Here is a 17,271-nt window from a genome sequence, read left to right as displayed (position 1 = left end):
TGTATAAAATGTTCACTTTGGGGGTTCCTATTTATCATTTTCAGCCCATGACTGACCAAGGGTAACTAAAACAACAGAAGAGAAACAGTGAGTAAAGGGAGGCTAGAGCACTGAACATTTTAAATTTGGTCCTTGGGACACAGTCATTAAAAAAAAAAAGAGATTTGAGGATCACGGTTCAAAGCCAGCCCAGGCAGGAAAGTCTGTGAGACTCTTATCTCCAATAAACCACACAGAAAACCGGAAGTGGTGCTGTGGCTCAGGTGGTAGAGCACTAGCCTTGAGCTGAAGAACTGAGGGACAGCACCCAGGCCCAGAGTTCAAGCCCACAACCTACAAAAATAAATAAATAAACAGATAAACAAATAAAATTATTTCCTAAGAAAGGTCAATAGAAACCCAGCAATCCCACTTTTGGGCATTTACCCAAACGACCACAAACAAGGCCATACTAAAGCTACCAGCACAACTATGTTTATCACAGAATTATTCACCAGAGCTAAGATATGGAACCAACTCAGATGCCCCCCAAGTGAAGTAAACCAGGCCCAAACAAACATAGGTCCCATGGTTTCCCTTATTTGCAATAACTGGTATATGTCTAGGACATGCTGAAAAAGTCAAAAGCTATGTACATATGACCATATAAGATGGTGCTAAGCGAAATGAACCCCAAGATAGGAACACAAGAGGTTTTATCTTTCTTGCTGTTGTTTTTAATGTACTTATAATGTACTATGTGATTTTTTTTGTTTCTTTTGTATGTTCTTTCCCCACAGTATAACCCCTGTTTTCACTGTATTTGATGTTAGTGCCCCACATCTTGTATATACATTTTTCTAATTTGGGAAGGGGGAGGGAAATAACAAAATGCTGAATTAAGAATACAAGTTGACCCATTGTAACAATGAGATGTACAAGATACTATGTTGAAAAAGAACTTTACAATTTGAAGGAGGAAGTTGGGGAGATGGGCAGGGAAAGGATGGTAGGGGAAAAACAAAGGAGGGAGTAACAATGCTGGATAGGAAATGGGCTCATTATCTTACTCATGTCACTGTAAGCCCTCTGTACAGTATCTTTACAATAAAAGCATATAAATCATTTTCTGTACTCAAGGAAATTACAATCCAATGGAAAGTGGAAATATTACTTTATAGAGCTTATATATGGCTTTAAAACGGAAACATCAGTGTGTTCCAGGTAAGAGAAAGGCAAAGGCAAAAGCACTGAGATGGAAGCGATGCATTCAAGGAACTGCTGGCTCCCGTTTCCCCTTGAAGTCCCAGGCAAGCACTAATGATGAAGATGAACCAAGAGAGGCACATGAGGCTTAGGGAGAATAATGAAGTTTTGAAGGCTGCAGAGGCTGATTCTCTGAGGCCTGATTTTCACCCTATTTGCATCTTGTCACCAGTTTGTATATTTCTTGGACTCACTAATAGCACATGGTGGTCTGGATGTAAGTGTGGATAGAGACATTTTACTAGACAGGTATGATATAACTGAAGTACCTGTGTGCATATATAATGAGGCAGTAGTGAGAAATCTGGCTAATGGAGGGCATGATGCCAAGGAGAGGGGCTAAATAAAGGAAAAAATAAAAGCCAAGATTTCAAAAGGAGGAATGCTAGAAGGACACAGGTACACACGCTCAGATAAAAGGTGCAAGATTTCCTAAGCACATAAGTTAGGTGGTGACTTAGGCCAGGGTGTGTCCAACAGGAGTGGGGAGATGAAGAGAGACAAAGGTCCCCAGAGTCATAAGTAGAAGGACTTAAGTTTACCAGAAGACACAGATCATATAGCATTTATTGAGGATTTCCAGTGATGGCATGTGCTTTGTGGGTCACTGATGCACAATTTCTTCTTCTTTTTTTTTTTTTTGGTCAGTCATGGGGCTTGACCTCTAGGCCTCAGCTCTTCAGCTCAAGGCTAGCACTCTACCACTTGAACCACAGTTCCACTTCTGGCTTTTTCTGGTTTTGTAGTGCTGAGGAATTGAATCCAGGGGCTCATGCCTGCAAAGCACTCTACCACTGAGCCACCTTCCCAGGCCATACACAATTTATTTTTCATCACATTGACTGAGCACTTACTTTATGCCAAACATCTATTTTATATTAAGAATCAGTATTCAGAAGAAAGACAAGGTCCTTGATATCAGCAAATTTTCAACCAAAAGAAAAAATAATTCAGGCAAGAAAAAAAGATAAACAACACAGTATGTCATGTGGCTGTGTGTTACAGACAGTGTTAGCATGATTTGATGGTGAAATGGGAGTGAGAGCCTCTTAGGTAGACAGGAAAAGCCTCTTCGGACCTGCAAGTTAAATTCATTACAATCACGTTCAAAAAATGTTTGCTATTATTGTTTTAGACACAGGAAATATAAAGATAGATATGAGAGGGGCCTTGAATTATAAATCTGGGGTATCCATAAAATTAATTAAATTAAGAAACATTTTGTAGGTTTCTAAATGGATATGGTTTCATAATTACTAATGATATCTGAAAAGTGTCTAATAAATAAATTATGTCAAAAACATCACCAATGAATGATCAATGAGGCATAAATGAATATCATATTTCCACACAGAGAAGGAGAAATATTCAACAAAGGACAGCACACAGAAGAAATTTCCACTGCCCCAGAAACTTTTAAAAATAATTACTCTCTTTGTATTCATTATGGTACCATCTAAATGAGAATGAAGATTTCTTTTTAAATCTAGATTTGAACTAATTTTCTAAAACATAAGAAAGTATATATTGTGGTTCATGCTTTTAAAATATCATCATCATGAATTGAAAAACATTTTATGATATGATTTATACTCTAGCATCTTGTTAATGATAACAAAGAAACACCACAGGGTACAGCTTAGAACCATTCTTGGTCCCCAAACTTCTCTCTGTATCTGAAAAATGGAATTTATTTTGAAGTAATCATTATATTAAAGTGGGCTTCGTTCCAGAAATCCTTCAAGAAAACTAGCCTTTTTCTACACTCTTACTGATAAATTTGAATACCAGTAAACTCTAGATTTCTTTAAAGAATCAAGAAGGCTAAATTGCACTAGTCACAAAGATGGCATTTCTTTAATGATCTTAATGCATTGCCCAACAACCTCTGAAGTTCTACAAATTTGAAGAGGAATAAACCTACCAAACTAAAAGGACTAGGCCTTTGATACAATATCTGTTAAATTAGAACTACAATGATGCTGAGTTAGAAATTGCTGGAGATCGTGATCAAGCTGTATAACTGCTCTGTATCTGTTTATTTGCCTATTTTTTTAAATAAATGCCTACCGTATGAATGTGTTGTATTAAACGATGTAGGCAAATTGCTTTATCCTAAATTGTACTATACTAGTCAAGGGTTCATTAATGGCAGAATTCCTTAAGCAGAGCCTACTCAGACTAATCACTGATGTGGGAGTTACCTCAGAGATATCTCTAAAAGGCTTTCCTGTAAAATATGCAGCATATGTTGCCTGTCTTTAAAGATGCCAAAGGTTGCTCAATAAATAGTTGTGGGATAATATAATTGACACAGAGCATTACATCACTGAAGGTAAAGCAGCAGTCTCACATCAAGGCACACACTTAGCAGGCTTTAAATCCTGTCAGCAGTTGAAACAGAGGACTACCAAAGGAATCGTGTGTCATTTCTGTGTCATTTGAGGACACACACACACACACACACACACACACACACACACACACACACACACAGAATTTGTGCCAGTCTGAGCTTGAATCCAGGGCATGGATGCTGTCCCAGAGCTTTTGTGCTTAGGGCTAGTGTTCTACCACTTGAGCCACAGCTCTACTTTCAGCTTTTTTGGTAGTTCATTGGAGATAAGAGTGTCATAAACTGGTCTGCCTTTTATTCACAGTCCTCAGATCTCAGCCTTCTGAGTAACTGGGATTGCAGGCACAAGTCACCTGCATCCAGAGAATTAATATATGTTTTAAAGTGCAAACAGGAAAAGTAGCCTGCTTCAAATGCAGATTTCCAGAAGTTTCCTACTACATATCACACATCTACTTGGAAAACATTGGGAATTTATAAAATATTCTCATATGTGGTTTAACTTTGATCAGCATGTGTGGAACAAAATGTTCTCCTCTGCATGTGACAGATAAGGAAACCTAGGCTTAGGCAGATTATATAGCATCTGCCACTCCTATACTTATCACTTGTAGCTCAGATTTCAATCCTGTCCCTTTTTAAAATTTTTGACACTTACTAGGCAAGCTTGCAAACCCTGAGACACACCCCCATTTCTTTTGCTTTTGGTTTGTTTTTCAGGTAAGAATTTCCTGCTTTTTGCCTGGGCCTCTCTTGAACTCAGATTGTCCTACCTTCTCTGCCTCCTGACTATCTGGAATTACAGATATACACCACTATACCCAACTTAAATCCTATTCTTACACTTCCAAAACTCATTGCTGTTTTCTACCACTGGTCATTGCCTTCTTGCTAGTCAGTGTGATGCCATCCATACTACAGCTGAATTTCATGAGTATTTTAAAATGGCATTTGGTTTCTTGTGCAAGAATCAGAGTTTGAACTCTGGCCCTGAGTTTGCTTGGCTTGCTTGCTTGCTGCTTGCTTCACTGGTGCTCTAGCATTGAACCATGTCTCCAGCCCTAGTTTTTGCTGATTAGTTGAAAATGGAGTCTAGGGAAATTTTCTGCCCAGGCTAGATTCCAACCTGGATCCTCTGGATCTCAGCCTCCTGAGCAGCGAGGATTACAGTTGTAAGCCACAAGGATCTGGCTACAGAATTATTTGACAAAATAATAATAATAATGAAAGCAACTAACATTTAATAACTGTTCACTAAAGGGAAAATTACATTTTAAATACTTGATATGTATTATCCCATTTGATTATTGCAAACATCTTTTTGAAGAATGTACTATTATATTCTCATTTTATAGACACTAAGACTGAGGACAGAAAAGGTGAGTAACTTGTCAATATCACAAAACTAATAGGTATACATGAGTATGTGCAGTTGGCTGCCTCTTCCTTATGTGCCCTCAACCATAGCACTCTCCTGAACCTGTGGGAGCTGGGCCAATTTTCACAGCTCTTCAGCTGATGTGTTCATTGACCTTACAGATCTTAGTAGCACTGGTTTGTATTTCACAATGTTTGTTTGAGTGTCTCCAATATACTAGGACAGCCATAGTGAAAAGGATGAATCCAAAAACATCCAAAAACTGGTTGCAATTGTATGCTAAGCTAAATGTATTCAACCTTTATATAGCAGATAAGCTGAAGGGTATCAGACTTACCCACAGTCAAATATTGCTATGATTGCAATTATTAGAAACTTCTTCAATATAATACCCTGTGAGTGCATCAGAGACCTGTGAGATGCTAATCCAGGGTTTCCTACATGAAAATTAGAGAAAGGAGTTAGAGACTTTGTAAAGGCAGTTGAAATACACATGGTCCTTGATTTACAATTTTTCAGGTTTATCATAGTGTAAAAGTGATACTTAGAATTTCAAATGGTAAATTGAGTTTGCATTGCAATTTTCCTGGGTATATTGTTGGATATATTGTTGGATCCTTTCTCTTGCCAGGCTGGACCATAACTATGACCACAGCTCCTGTTTAACACGACAGTTACCAGAGAAAGAAATTAGAACTTTCCAATATGCTATGTGGCTAAGCTAAGCTGTTTGATAGGTACATTCAAGGCAGGTTTGATTTATAATATTTTCAATGTGTGATAGGTTTATCAGAACATAACACTACTGTACAGGGTTGAGAAGTTCTTGTATTAGGATATAGTAAGAAGCCTGAAAATTCATACCATTTGCCAGTGCACATCAGAAATGTACTAAACATAGCTAAAGTTTCTACTCATCAAAGCAGAGCTCACCACCAAGCCTAGATTTTGTTTCCAAGAAAGAATGGAACCCAGTTCTTCTTTTAATGTCCCTAAAAGTAATCCAAGCTGTTAGTGTGAGAAAAATGGCAGATTCAGAATGTGGCAATGGGGTAGGTAGCAAACAGGGTAAAGGACATGCTGAACAGCTTTAGTGTCTATGAGGCAGTGTGAAAAGTTAGCTTCTCCAGACCTTTCAACTCCAGGGCCCTGAAATGTAGCCTGAAGCTTGCACCTAAGGAATGATTGCTACATCCTGTCTCTCTTAGGAAAGGAAGAACACACAAGGAAATAGGTCCAAAGGCTCTTGACTCTTCCATCCTGTAGCAAAGGGAACTGAATTCCTGCAAGGAGAATGATTCCCCACAGCAGAACTTTGAACGGCATGAGTAATACACCATCCCCATGGGCTTCTGGCAAAGGATTATTGGTCTGGGACAAGTAGAAACGAGACTCTAGTCTTAAACAAGGTCTCTCAATAACAAATTATACAAAGGACAGTGGGATGTGCTTCTCTACTCCTTACTAAAGGGAAATGGCACAGAATCAGAGTTGAATAAGGGAAACAGGGTAGAAGAGTAGAGGATCATGGAATTGCAAACGAGTGTCATTCAGATTGTAAGGGAGGTGTACCCACTTGGCAGATTGCCTGGGATATACCTGACAAATTGATGCCCTCGAATTATATTGCACTAAAAGATGGAGAAAGAAAAGTAGTCTTTCCCCTCATTTGTTACAATCATTCCTCACAGAATTGTTTGTAAGTTCAGAAATATTAAGGGAATTGTCCAAAATTATGAAAGCCTTAAATTAGATTGTGTATACCCAACAGAATTTTACATATCTATTAATAACTTGTATTTTTAAAAATAACTTATTAATTGGGGTATAATTTAACTGGAAAATTCAAAAATGATATTAAAAATTATTCTTTATATATACAAGGAAAAGCTGAAAGGAAAAGTCTTCAAGTGTACCCAGCTCCATCTTCTTCATAATCTTATAGGTGATTTTTATGTTACTATTTTTACTGTTTTGTTAAAAAAAAACTTTAATCATCAATACTTATTACCTTTATATTTAAATTAATCAACTTTACATAAGAATAGAGAATTATAAATGATGACAATGAATCAATACTGTATAATCATAATTAACAGTTGCTTTTATACTAAAGAAGAGACCCTAGAAACAAGCAGTCATTTGAAATAATGGGCATATCCATTTAGTCAGTAAATGGTACTATGACGTGCCATTTGTAAAGAGTACAAAGCCTTCAGGAATTAGAACAGTAGCCCCAGCTCCAGCAGGGGGATTCAGGACTGCTCAGGAAGCTGAGAGGGAGCAGAATTACACACAGGCCTCTGTAGGAAGTGCCTCCCTGGAGAGGGTGAAGAGTGGAAGAAATCACACCAGCAAGTGTGATTTGGAAGGCTTCCCACAGGAGGCAACATCTGTGCTCAATCTTGAATTCGGAATGAAAAAAATGCATGAATGCCCTTCAAGGAGACCCCCTGAGTAAAAAACATGGAGTAGAATGAGAGAAACCCCCCTCCATGTGAGTCCCATTATGCCATTACTCAAGAAGAAAAAGAGAAAACATGAACTGACTTAGTCACTGTGGGGATGGAGAATTGGAAAATGGCGGAAGCCATGTAAGGACCTGTGGAGGAGTTCCAGTCCACATTTGAAATTTCTTTCTTGGACACTAGTAGCACTAGAAAGCACAGACTTGGAAAAGAAAGTTTGGAATATTCCTTTGGGAGGTAAACAGTATAAGATCCTGGAGCACAATCCTCCATTAAATCTACAAGTACTTATTAAGCATGACTGTTAGAAACTGCTCTGGTTGCTGAGAAAAAACAAGCCAGTAAGATGGGCAAGGCCTCAGGTCTCATTCATTCACATCTATCAGGAAGACTAAACACAAGCACAAAACAAACAAACAAACAAAGCATCTGGTAAATGCTATTAAGAAAATTAAGCTAGATGCCATGGGAAGGAGTTAACTGCAGATGGATGAGGTATCAGGACAGGCTTCTTTGAGCATCTCAGGAAAGGTTTGGACTCAGCCAGTGATGTCATAATAACAGCGTTACGGTTTGTAGCATAGACGAAGTCCTTTCTATGCCACTTCCATGCATAGTCCACCACCCTTTAGGAGGGTGCTATGGAAGGGCTGAACCTTGAGAAGCAGTGTGGCTCTGTAGCCCGGCAGCACCCTGAGCACATGTAATTTCTGAGTGTATTACCTTGGGCCTTGAGAAGGGCCTGCAGCCTGGTGTGAGAAGGAGGTGCCCAAGGAAAGCGTCACCTGACCACCATAGAACAAGTGTGTCAAGAGGAAGGGAATGGTCATCAGTGTCCACATGACACAGAAAGGACAACAACAGCAGCCATTAGACTTAGCAACTAGGTGGCATTAGTGAGAACAGATTCAGATTCAATGTGGTGGGAAAGGAGTCTAGAGGAAGGAAGGACTTTTTTTTTTCTCTTCTTGCTATCTTGGGGAATTGAAGTCAGGTACTCTACTGCTTGAACCATGTATCAAGCCCCCTTTTGCACTAGTCCTTTCCAAGAGAGGGTCTCAATTTATGCCTGGAACACAGTCCTCTGACTTCTGCTTCCCTTTAGCTGAAACTGGGACCTTGATAAAAATTCCAAATCACCCCGAGTTTCCATTGGGCTTGTATCCCTTGCATTTGTGGCTGCTACATCTCTGCAGCTGTGAGATGTCTCCAGCAGTGCCAGCAGCTGGGCTCTGCAGACGGCTGGGTCTTGTGGATGACACGAGCAGCCCGGGCAGCACCTGTTCCCAGCAGTTTGCTTCAGTGTTTCATCTGGCTTCTCTTGGACAAGCATCCATTCATGGACCCTTCAACAGCCAGAACTAAACAAATTTGAAATGCCAGCCCCTATCCTCAAACTTGTCATTTAAGAAAAGTCCTTAGCCTCAACCATTTAATAAAATGTATTTTAGAATTAAAAAAAAAAGTAGTGGGAACCTAGGCTCTTTGGAGCTGATTGCTGGAATGTTCCTCATACAGCTCTACTGTGGTATATACAATGCTGTAACTGCTGCCTCTGATTCAATTGTAGATAATTTTTTTGTTCTGTTTTGTTTTGTGATGGCTTTATTAAAAGCCAAAGATATGCTGGGCACAAAGGTAGTTCATTGCCTGTAATCCTAGCTACTCAGGAGTCTAAGATCTGAGGATTAGGGTTCAAAGACAGTGTAGGAGGGAAAGTTCTCCAACTAGCCACCAAGAATCTGGAAGTGGAAGTGTTGCTCAAGTGATAGAACATTAACTACCCTTGAACACAGAAGCTCAGGGACAGTGCCTAGGCCCTGAGTTCAAGCCCCAGGACCAGAACACACACACATATACTTACACAAACACACACACACATACACACACACACACACACACCCTCCCAAGCACATGCATGCCACATACACAGCTTTCCTGGGAATGCTATTGTTAAAATATTTTGTTGTTATACAGAGCAACAGTCACTTAAAGAGAATGCAGATTTTCAGAGCAGAGAATTGATACTAGCACATGCATGAAACAGAGGATGTCATTAACAGGGCATTTGGCATGGGTCCAGAAGGCAATCTGGATTACTCTGTAACTGGCTGCCATAATTTTAAGTCTACCTCTGATCCATGTCTTGTTGCATCATAACTGACAACTCCAAAGTTTTACCAGGATGCTTTTAAAAAATAAACCTCATTTATAAATTTCTAGCTCAAGCCAGGTGCTGGTGGCTCATGCCTGTAATCCTAGCTACTTAGGAGGCTGAGATCTGAAGATCAGAAAAGCCAGTCCAGGCAGGAAAGGCCTTGAGACTCTTATCTCCAATAAACCACTAGAAAACCGGAAGTGGTGCTGTGGCTCAAGTGGTAGAGTGCTAGCCTTGAGCTGAAGAATTCAGGAGCAGCACCCAGGCCCAGAGTTCAAGCCCCACAACCAAAAAAGAAAAAGAAAAACCTGAAGAAGGAACTAGTTATTAAATTATAGACTCATACAGAGATACTTAGACTGCTGTTCACTTCAACTTTACATCAGTCAGTAGCAATTTATACAATAGAGGGAAGGTTGAAATTTTTTCTTGAATTTTCAATTGTTGCACAAAGCATTTGAAACGAGTCTAGACAGCTGATTAAATTTTGGTGCTTATGTAGCAGCCAGGTGAAAAGACACTTCAGAGAAAAATTAAATCCAAGCAATTTTACCATTCAAAATTTAGAAATTCTCCTAGAATTGTTACCTTAGCAATATGAAGCATTATATCATGGAATTGCATCAAGTATTGTTATAATTGTCCCCAAGCATCACAGTAACAGCCCTACAGGGCTTACAAGCTAGAGTAGTATTGCCTTCCCTTTATGAAGAGTTGGAACAGGAAAATTCGTTGGCCCAGCCTTCTTGTTGTTTTTCTTTTCTTTTCTTGTAGAGGTGATGTACAGAGGGGTTAGTTACATGGGTCAGGTAATGAGTACATTTCTTTTGGAACAGTGTTACCCCCTCCCTCATTTTCTTCCAATGATGTGTGTTCTTAAAGAGCCAGTCCATTTTTTCACTCTCCTTGCAGGAATCAGTTAATTTCTAAGTATAGCCTGTTTATCCTTTTTGTGAAAATACTTTGAAGTTCTACTGTCACATTTTTCCTTCACCTCATACGTGTGTGTGTGTGTGTGTGTGTGTGTGTGCGCCAGTACTAGAGCTTGAACTCGGGGCCTCATGTTCTCACTTAGCTTTTTCTTTCAAGGCTGATGCTCTACCACTTGAAACACATCTCCATTTCTGGTTTTCTGATGGTATCATAGATTTTATTTATTGATTTATTTATTTATGTAGGTCAGTTGTGGGGCCTGAACTCTGGGCCTGGGTGCTGTCCCTCAGCTCTTCAGCTCAAGGCTAGCACTAGACCACTTGAGCCACAGTGCCACTTCCGGCTTTTTCTGCTTATGTGGTGCTGAGGAATCGAACCCAGGGCCTCATGCATGCAAGGCAAGCACTCTACCACTGAGCCATCTTCCCAAGCCCCAGATTTTTTTTCCTTTCCGATTTGGCTTTGGACCAGGATCCTCAGACCTCAGCCTCCTGTGAGCCATCAGTGCAGAAGTGCAAACATGACTTACAGCAACTGCACAGAGATATCAATGCGTTCTCCACGTGTATAAATCGATTTGATGTCGGTTCTTCACAGTTCGGCTTTAATATTTGAAAGTTCTTTACCTCTGACATGATGGCTTATGCAATGGAAATAATATCTTGGCTCTCGAGTTCATTTTCGTTTCCCTGTAGATTGAACTCAAATAATTATTTCATTGACGGAACCAGGAAAGATTGACATAATGCAGAAAGCCCAATCTAGCAGGTCAGCCTCCCGGAGTGGCTGGTTTCAACGGGCAGGAGTTATTATGGACTTACCGTGGCATATTTAAGATTGTTATTACAGTCGTGATGGTAGCCGTTTCTGGACTGAAAGATGGAAAGTGTCAGGAAATGGGAAGAATCTGGTACAGCCGTTGACCTGGGTGGAAAGGCAAAGCGAGCGGGTGCCAGCGGGCCGGGCTGTCAGGTTGCAGGGGAGGGCGAGGAGGGCGGGCAAGCGCGCTCCTAGGAGTGGGGCGCTAGGCTGTCCCGGGGAGGGAGAGAGGGAGGGCGGGGAGGGAGGGGAGCGGAGTGGAGGAGAGCGCCGCGCGGGGCGGAGGGGAGGGAGCAGTGGGAACCGACTGAGGAGTTGACCGAGCCCCGAGGTCCGCCCGGCTGGTCTCCAGGGTTGGTCTCCGGGGCGGTCCGGCATCCCGCCCGCCCAGCTCCGGAGCGACCCCATGCCGCGTGCGGCGCGCGTCCCGGGACCCCAGCGGCGGTGCCGCGCGTGGCCTCTCCGCTCCCCGGGAGTCTGAGTCGCGGGGCCACGCGGGAGTGGCGGGGGCGAGTGATGTGGACGGAACTACCATGACCAGCAAACCCAGAGCGTTGAGGGCTTTCCAAAGGCCGCTCCGGAGGTCCATCAGTGAGCAGCTCCGCGACTCCACGGCCAGAGCCTGGGAGCTGCTGTGGAGAAACGTCCGCGAGAGACGGCTGGCAGGTCGGTGTCCCCGCCGCCACTCCGGGACCCGCTGGAGGGGGTCCGGGGAAGGGGGCGTCGGGAGCCTCGGTCCGCGGGGTGCCGGTGGGCTCCGGGGCTCGGGTTCCAGACCTTGGGGTTGGGCCGTGCCGGGTCGTCCGCAGCTCCCTCCCCGGGGCCGATCGGGGCCCGGCGGCGCCGCCTGCCCCTGGGGGTGTGGGCTCTGCTCCCGGGCGCCGCGCGCGGGGACCGGCCACCCGGGGTTCCGCGCCCGGGGCTCACCTGGATGGTCCCGCTCTCTGTGGCCGTTTGGTCTGGGGTGGCCCTGCTTCACCGCCCTCCCATCCCACCCCGTAGAAGCGGTGCCCAGAGGGCCTTCCACGAGGGGTGCCCTCTCCCAACTTGGCTTTTCCACGTGGTCCCTGTCCCGTGCGCGCCCGACGCGGAGGTGGGGCGAGGAAGGCGGGGAGCAGCGCCCAAGTTCGGGAGACCAGACTTTCAGGGGTGGAGGGAGACAATGTAGAGGCACACGAGTGAGCGGTGGATACAAGTCCTCAACTCCCAGGGAGCTCTGTGCAGCTGAGGACCAGGGTGTCTGCCACTTGGAGTTGGCCAAGAAAGCGTGCGCAAATGCCTTTGCCAATCCATTGCCCAGGAATCCGAGAGGAAGGGAGGCCCTGAGGATTTCGAGCCAATGGGGGCCTTAGGAATTACTGCTTAGGTCAGAAGACCAGCCCCTCCTTAGCACCTCTTCCTCCAGCCCATTTCTATGCCAGCTGCTGGGAACCAAACCCTTGGTAGGACCCTGAATGCATGAGAGGATCCGGCCCCCTCCAGTCCTCTTTCAGAGTTCAGATCTCTTGAATCATGACAGCATACCTGAAAGAGAAAGTTGGCCCCCTCCACAAAGTGGTCCCTGGGCTGAGTAGGGTTGGGGTCTCCTTTACCCAGAGAGAAACTTCTGGAAAATGTTTCCGGAATTGGGCAAAGTGTGATGACCATGTGAGGTAACCATGAATGGAGCCTGTGGACCGTGTCGTCCCGCAGCCATGGTCTCTCTTGCGATGGGTAAGCACCTTAGGGTGAAATAGAGTTCTAGTGAAGGTATGACCCCCGGGCAGAAGGAAAAGTTGCCACAGGTGAAGTAGGAGAGCCCGCCTTCCTTAAGCTCCTCCCCCTTTTCCTATTGAAATTGAGGACCAGTATTTTGTTCTGTCCCCTACTTCACACAACCACAACTTCCCACCAGCCTGACAATCTTCTGGAGCAGATGCTCTCAGGCTTATCACCTTCAACCGATCGGTTTTTATCAAGCCAACTAAATTAGACGAAGACATTAGAAAACTATTCCAATACTCAACGTAGCAGGCATGAATTGTCTGTCCCCTATTTTCTTTCCAGCGCAGAGTCTCCATTTAGAAAGCACCCAAAAGATAAACAGACTTTTCAGTCTGATCCAGAAATAAATCGTGGTCACCTAGTACTTTTGGCTGCTGATTTTCAAAGATCTGAATGTTAGTTGTGGACCTCAACTAATAACAAGACCTTGCCCTCATCCTTGTACTAAATAATGTACTCTACATGATGAGTAGTATTAGGGAAATCCTTGTGGTCTAGCAGACTTTCATTGCTTCATAACTTCAGAGTGCTTCCTGCAAACATCTTCCATTGCATCTGTTATTTAATTGCATCTGTTATTTAAGTTTGTTAAGTTTGTTAAATCAATGCATCCCCGGGAAACACGAAGACACTCTAGGACAGTTGCCAAAACTGTGCTAGGTTGTTGTAGAAACTAAAACCAGAGATGACTGCAGCTCTAGTTTTGTTGTTTTTGTTTTTTTTGTCAGAAGGAGAGCTGAGAAGGACTAGAGTTTGATATGAATATTTGAAACTCTTCAGGTCAGCCCAAAGCCATAGATTCGATATGAATTTTAGGCATTGCAAGACAGTGGAAGAAAAATGTTTTGCTTGTGGGAAATGAACTATAGGTAGAAAATGTTAAGACTGCGAATATTTGATGATTATGGTTTAAAGTGGCTTCAGGATAGTAAGTCCAAGAGTTCATTCAGAGCCATTCAATTTTTTTTTAAATAGCAGTATGAGGTTTTAAAATGTTAAATCAGAATATTAATATCTGCTTACCCATAATCTGCTTACCACCCTGCTAACAGGGGATGCCAACAGGTTATTCAACTGGCACCAAACAATCCTTGTGTAAAGCAGACTTCAATTTCTGCTTCTCTCTCAGTGAGCTGGGATGTTTGCCACAAAACCAAGCCAAACCCATGAAGGAGCTTTTAGATGCAAATTGATTTTCTTGGGTTTTTCTTGCTAAGGTAGCTAAAATATGGAACTTTGGCCATGAGACACTGAAATACTTAAGTTATTAATGTTGGCATCAATTCTAGGTGAAAGTGTTCTTCATTTGTAAAAGGTCTTTATATGAGTCAATTCGCAGTATCAAAATAACCAACTATATGAATGTGTCCCCAGAGGGCATCTACCCTCCCAAGGAACAATATGGGGTTGTTGTCTTTTTTATTTTTGTTTTGCCTTCTTTCTTTCTATCAGATAAAAGCTTTGTGGTGGCTTTTCCTTACCTTGCTTAAAATCTTTTCCTTATTACACTCAGTCAATGGAACAGTGTTCAAGTGCTTTACAAAATACTTATGCTTGTTATCTACAACATTCTGAAGATGTTTGTTTCTCCCGTTTGGTTTTTTTTAATCTATTGAAGAAGGAATACTTTATTGTAACTCAATCTTCTCTTCATCAAAAGTTGTCTTGTCAACTGAACAAAAAACAAAAATGCAAATGTTTAACATATAGAAACTTGTATATTTTTGTATTGTGTGACAGTATTCAAGGAGGAAATATTGAGAAAATGAGAAAACATTTTTAACATGTCACAATGACAGCAATAATGAAACTAACAAAAGGATAAGATGAGGCTGACATTCAGATATGTTCATTTTGTAGCAAAATTATTTGGAAGAGTTATTGTTAAGGAACGGATATTGGGTGTCCTTCTTGCATTTTCTAATTGCATAGTCTATGTTAGATTCCCACTAGATTATGGTGGGGTTGTTTTTTATTTTGTTTTTTTGTTTTTTGTTATTGTTGCCAATCGTGCTTCCCAATTTCCCAAAAGACTAATCTTCATTGGGTCATCTTTCTTCATCTGACATCTCAATATGGCAATATTGCATTACTGGTGAGAATTGTTTATTTACAAAATGATCCAACTGGTTTGTGGTCAAAGGAGGTTCAAATTCAGTTAATCTGAACTCAGAGGCCAACTGTGCCCATTTCCTAGACTTTGTGATAATACAGGAACCCTTAAAATCCTTTCTCAGGCTTTCTATCACTTGGAGTCTGACTTTACAGTCCGATTTTAAAAGCATATTGAAAAGATACCTTATCTTCTTTCCTGGAGTGCAAAATGTAAACCCATGCGCCTAAGATTGTTTGTTCCCTGCTCATCCCATTAAGCTGATTAGTCATTGCAAGAGATTTTGAAACAAACAGCCATATACATAGTTTTTGGAGCCCCTATATAGATCAGCCTATCTACTGCCAGAGTAAGGGCTACAGGAAAGGCTGTTGTAAACTCTTAATGAACTCCAAATTTTTTCCACATGGGTGAATGACAGGTTCTTTTGGCTTTCCCATTTCTCTACTCAGCTGCTGGCGGTGACAATTCTAAACATTTATAACATCATTAGATTCTCTAGGAAGAATACCCATTAACTTTTGGTATTTCTAGGTAGTTTGAGCCATTTCTGAAATGCAAAGGTCTGAGAAAATCCACATGATTTTTCTAAAGCTTCCTGCTCCTTTATTTAAAAATTTGACTCTAGTTTAATGGAAATTCAATCCATATATTTGATTCTTTTATATTCACATAGCAATATGTAGGTAGCTTGTAGCTAATTGATGTCCAAGTCTTTTGATCTCTTTTATAGCCTCATGTTAAATCATTTCTTAGAGTCACAGGAAGTTATACTGCTGCCAAGAATATTCTAACTTAAAACACTGCAAAGTTTGTTTCATTAGAAACCTTAATTCCACCAAATTTCCGTGGGTCCTTGTCATGTTAAAACAGGTTCATTCACTCTCAAAGTCAAAAGTAGCGTCCTGGGATGTGATGTAAACACAAGATTGTGCCTTTACTGTGAAGCAGGATCAAGAGTAAAACAGACTCATAAAAAAGTTCCTTATTAACATCTAAATGTGTTCCATGATATCACAAGTACAGGATGGCACTGGCTGATTCCTTTCATGTATCGCGTATCCTTTTTATTATTACTTTACCAGAAAGAATAGAAAAACTCTACTCTGTCTGAGTTTTGTTGTAGCTTCTGTTGTTGGGACTGTATTGAGATGTGACTTCCATTAATAACAACCAAAAAAAGTCTAAATCAAGTAAATGCAACAAAACCAGAGAAGAGAAGCATATCCTTTATATCAGTTATCCTTCTTTGATGCAGAGACTCTTCTGGAGCCTTTCCAAGCAGCAATACCCTGGCTTTCTCCCAGAAACCCTGACTCAGTTCAGATGAGGTTTGAGTAGAGTAGTTTTTGTAAAGCTCTGCAGAAAGTTCCAGTGTGTAGTTGGGGGGTTGAGAACCACTGATTTACATTAACTACTGTGTGGTAAGTTCAGAATTCTGGCTCTGATCTGAAATCTGAAAATCCAAAATCTGAAATGTTGTACAAGCTGAAAATTTTGAATGCTGACATGAGGCTTTAAGTAAAACTTTCTATAACTGACTACATGGGATAGGTTGCAGTAAAAATGTAGGTGCACAACAAACACATGGTTTATTCATCCTCTCTAAGAAGAAAAAAATAAACCCTCTCAGCCCCTTTAGCTATGATGTACAACCTGTATCAAGCAGAACATCATTAAACATATTGTGTAACATTGGTATATATATATACATATATATGTATATATATACGTATATATATATATATATACACATAGGGTGCATAGTATATATAAATAAGTTTTGGGTCCCATGCCTAAGATCTTCTCGTTTATATGCAAAATGTGAAAAAAAAAAACTCTGAGAATCCAAAGCTTCAAGGATTTTGGATAAGGGATATTAAGCTTATATGCTAAAACCCCAAGAAAACTTTTGCTTAAGTGATTTTGTCCTGTTATAAAAACAGAAGAAAAATAAACACAGTCAGTGGTGCTGGGAGAATAATTAAAACACTGATGGGAGTCAGGGAGTGGGAGAAGATGATATTATACACACAT

General features: G+C 41.4%; 1 protein-coding gene across 1 annotated transcript in view; it reads left to right on the top strand.

The window, feature by feature from the left end:
* Nucleotides 1–11,796: 11,796 nt before the first annotated feature.
* Nucleotides 11,797–17,271, top strand: part of Stard13 (StAR related lipid transfer domain containing 13) — a 244,680-nt gene continuing 239,205 nt past the window's right edge. Inside the window, exon 1 of the mRNA XM_042685628.1 lies at nt 11,797–12,023. Within this exon, the coding sequence (XP_042541562.1) occupies nt 11,891–12,023 (133 nt within the window). The 5' untranslated portion in view covers nt 11,797–11,890. The remainder of the gene's footprint in view (nt 12,024–17,271) is intronic.

Source organism: Dipodomys spectabilis, unplaced genomic scaffold (genome assembly GCF_019054845.1).
Source record: "Dipodomys spectabilis isolate Male_0828 unplaced genomic scaffold, ASM1905484v1 ptg000095l, whole genome shotgun sequence".
In the NCBI taxonomy this organism is placed as follows: Eukaryota; Metazoa; Chordata; class Mammalia; order Rodentia; family Heteromyidae; genus Dipodomys; species Dipodomys spectabilis.
This window is presented reverse-complemented; position numbering and strand designations above follow the sequence as displayed.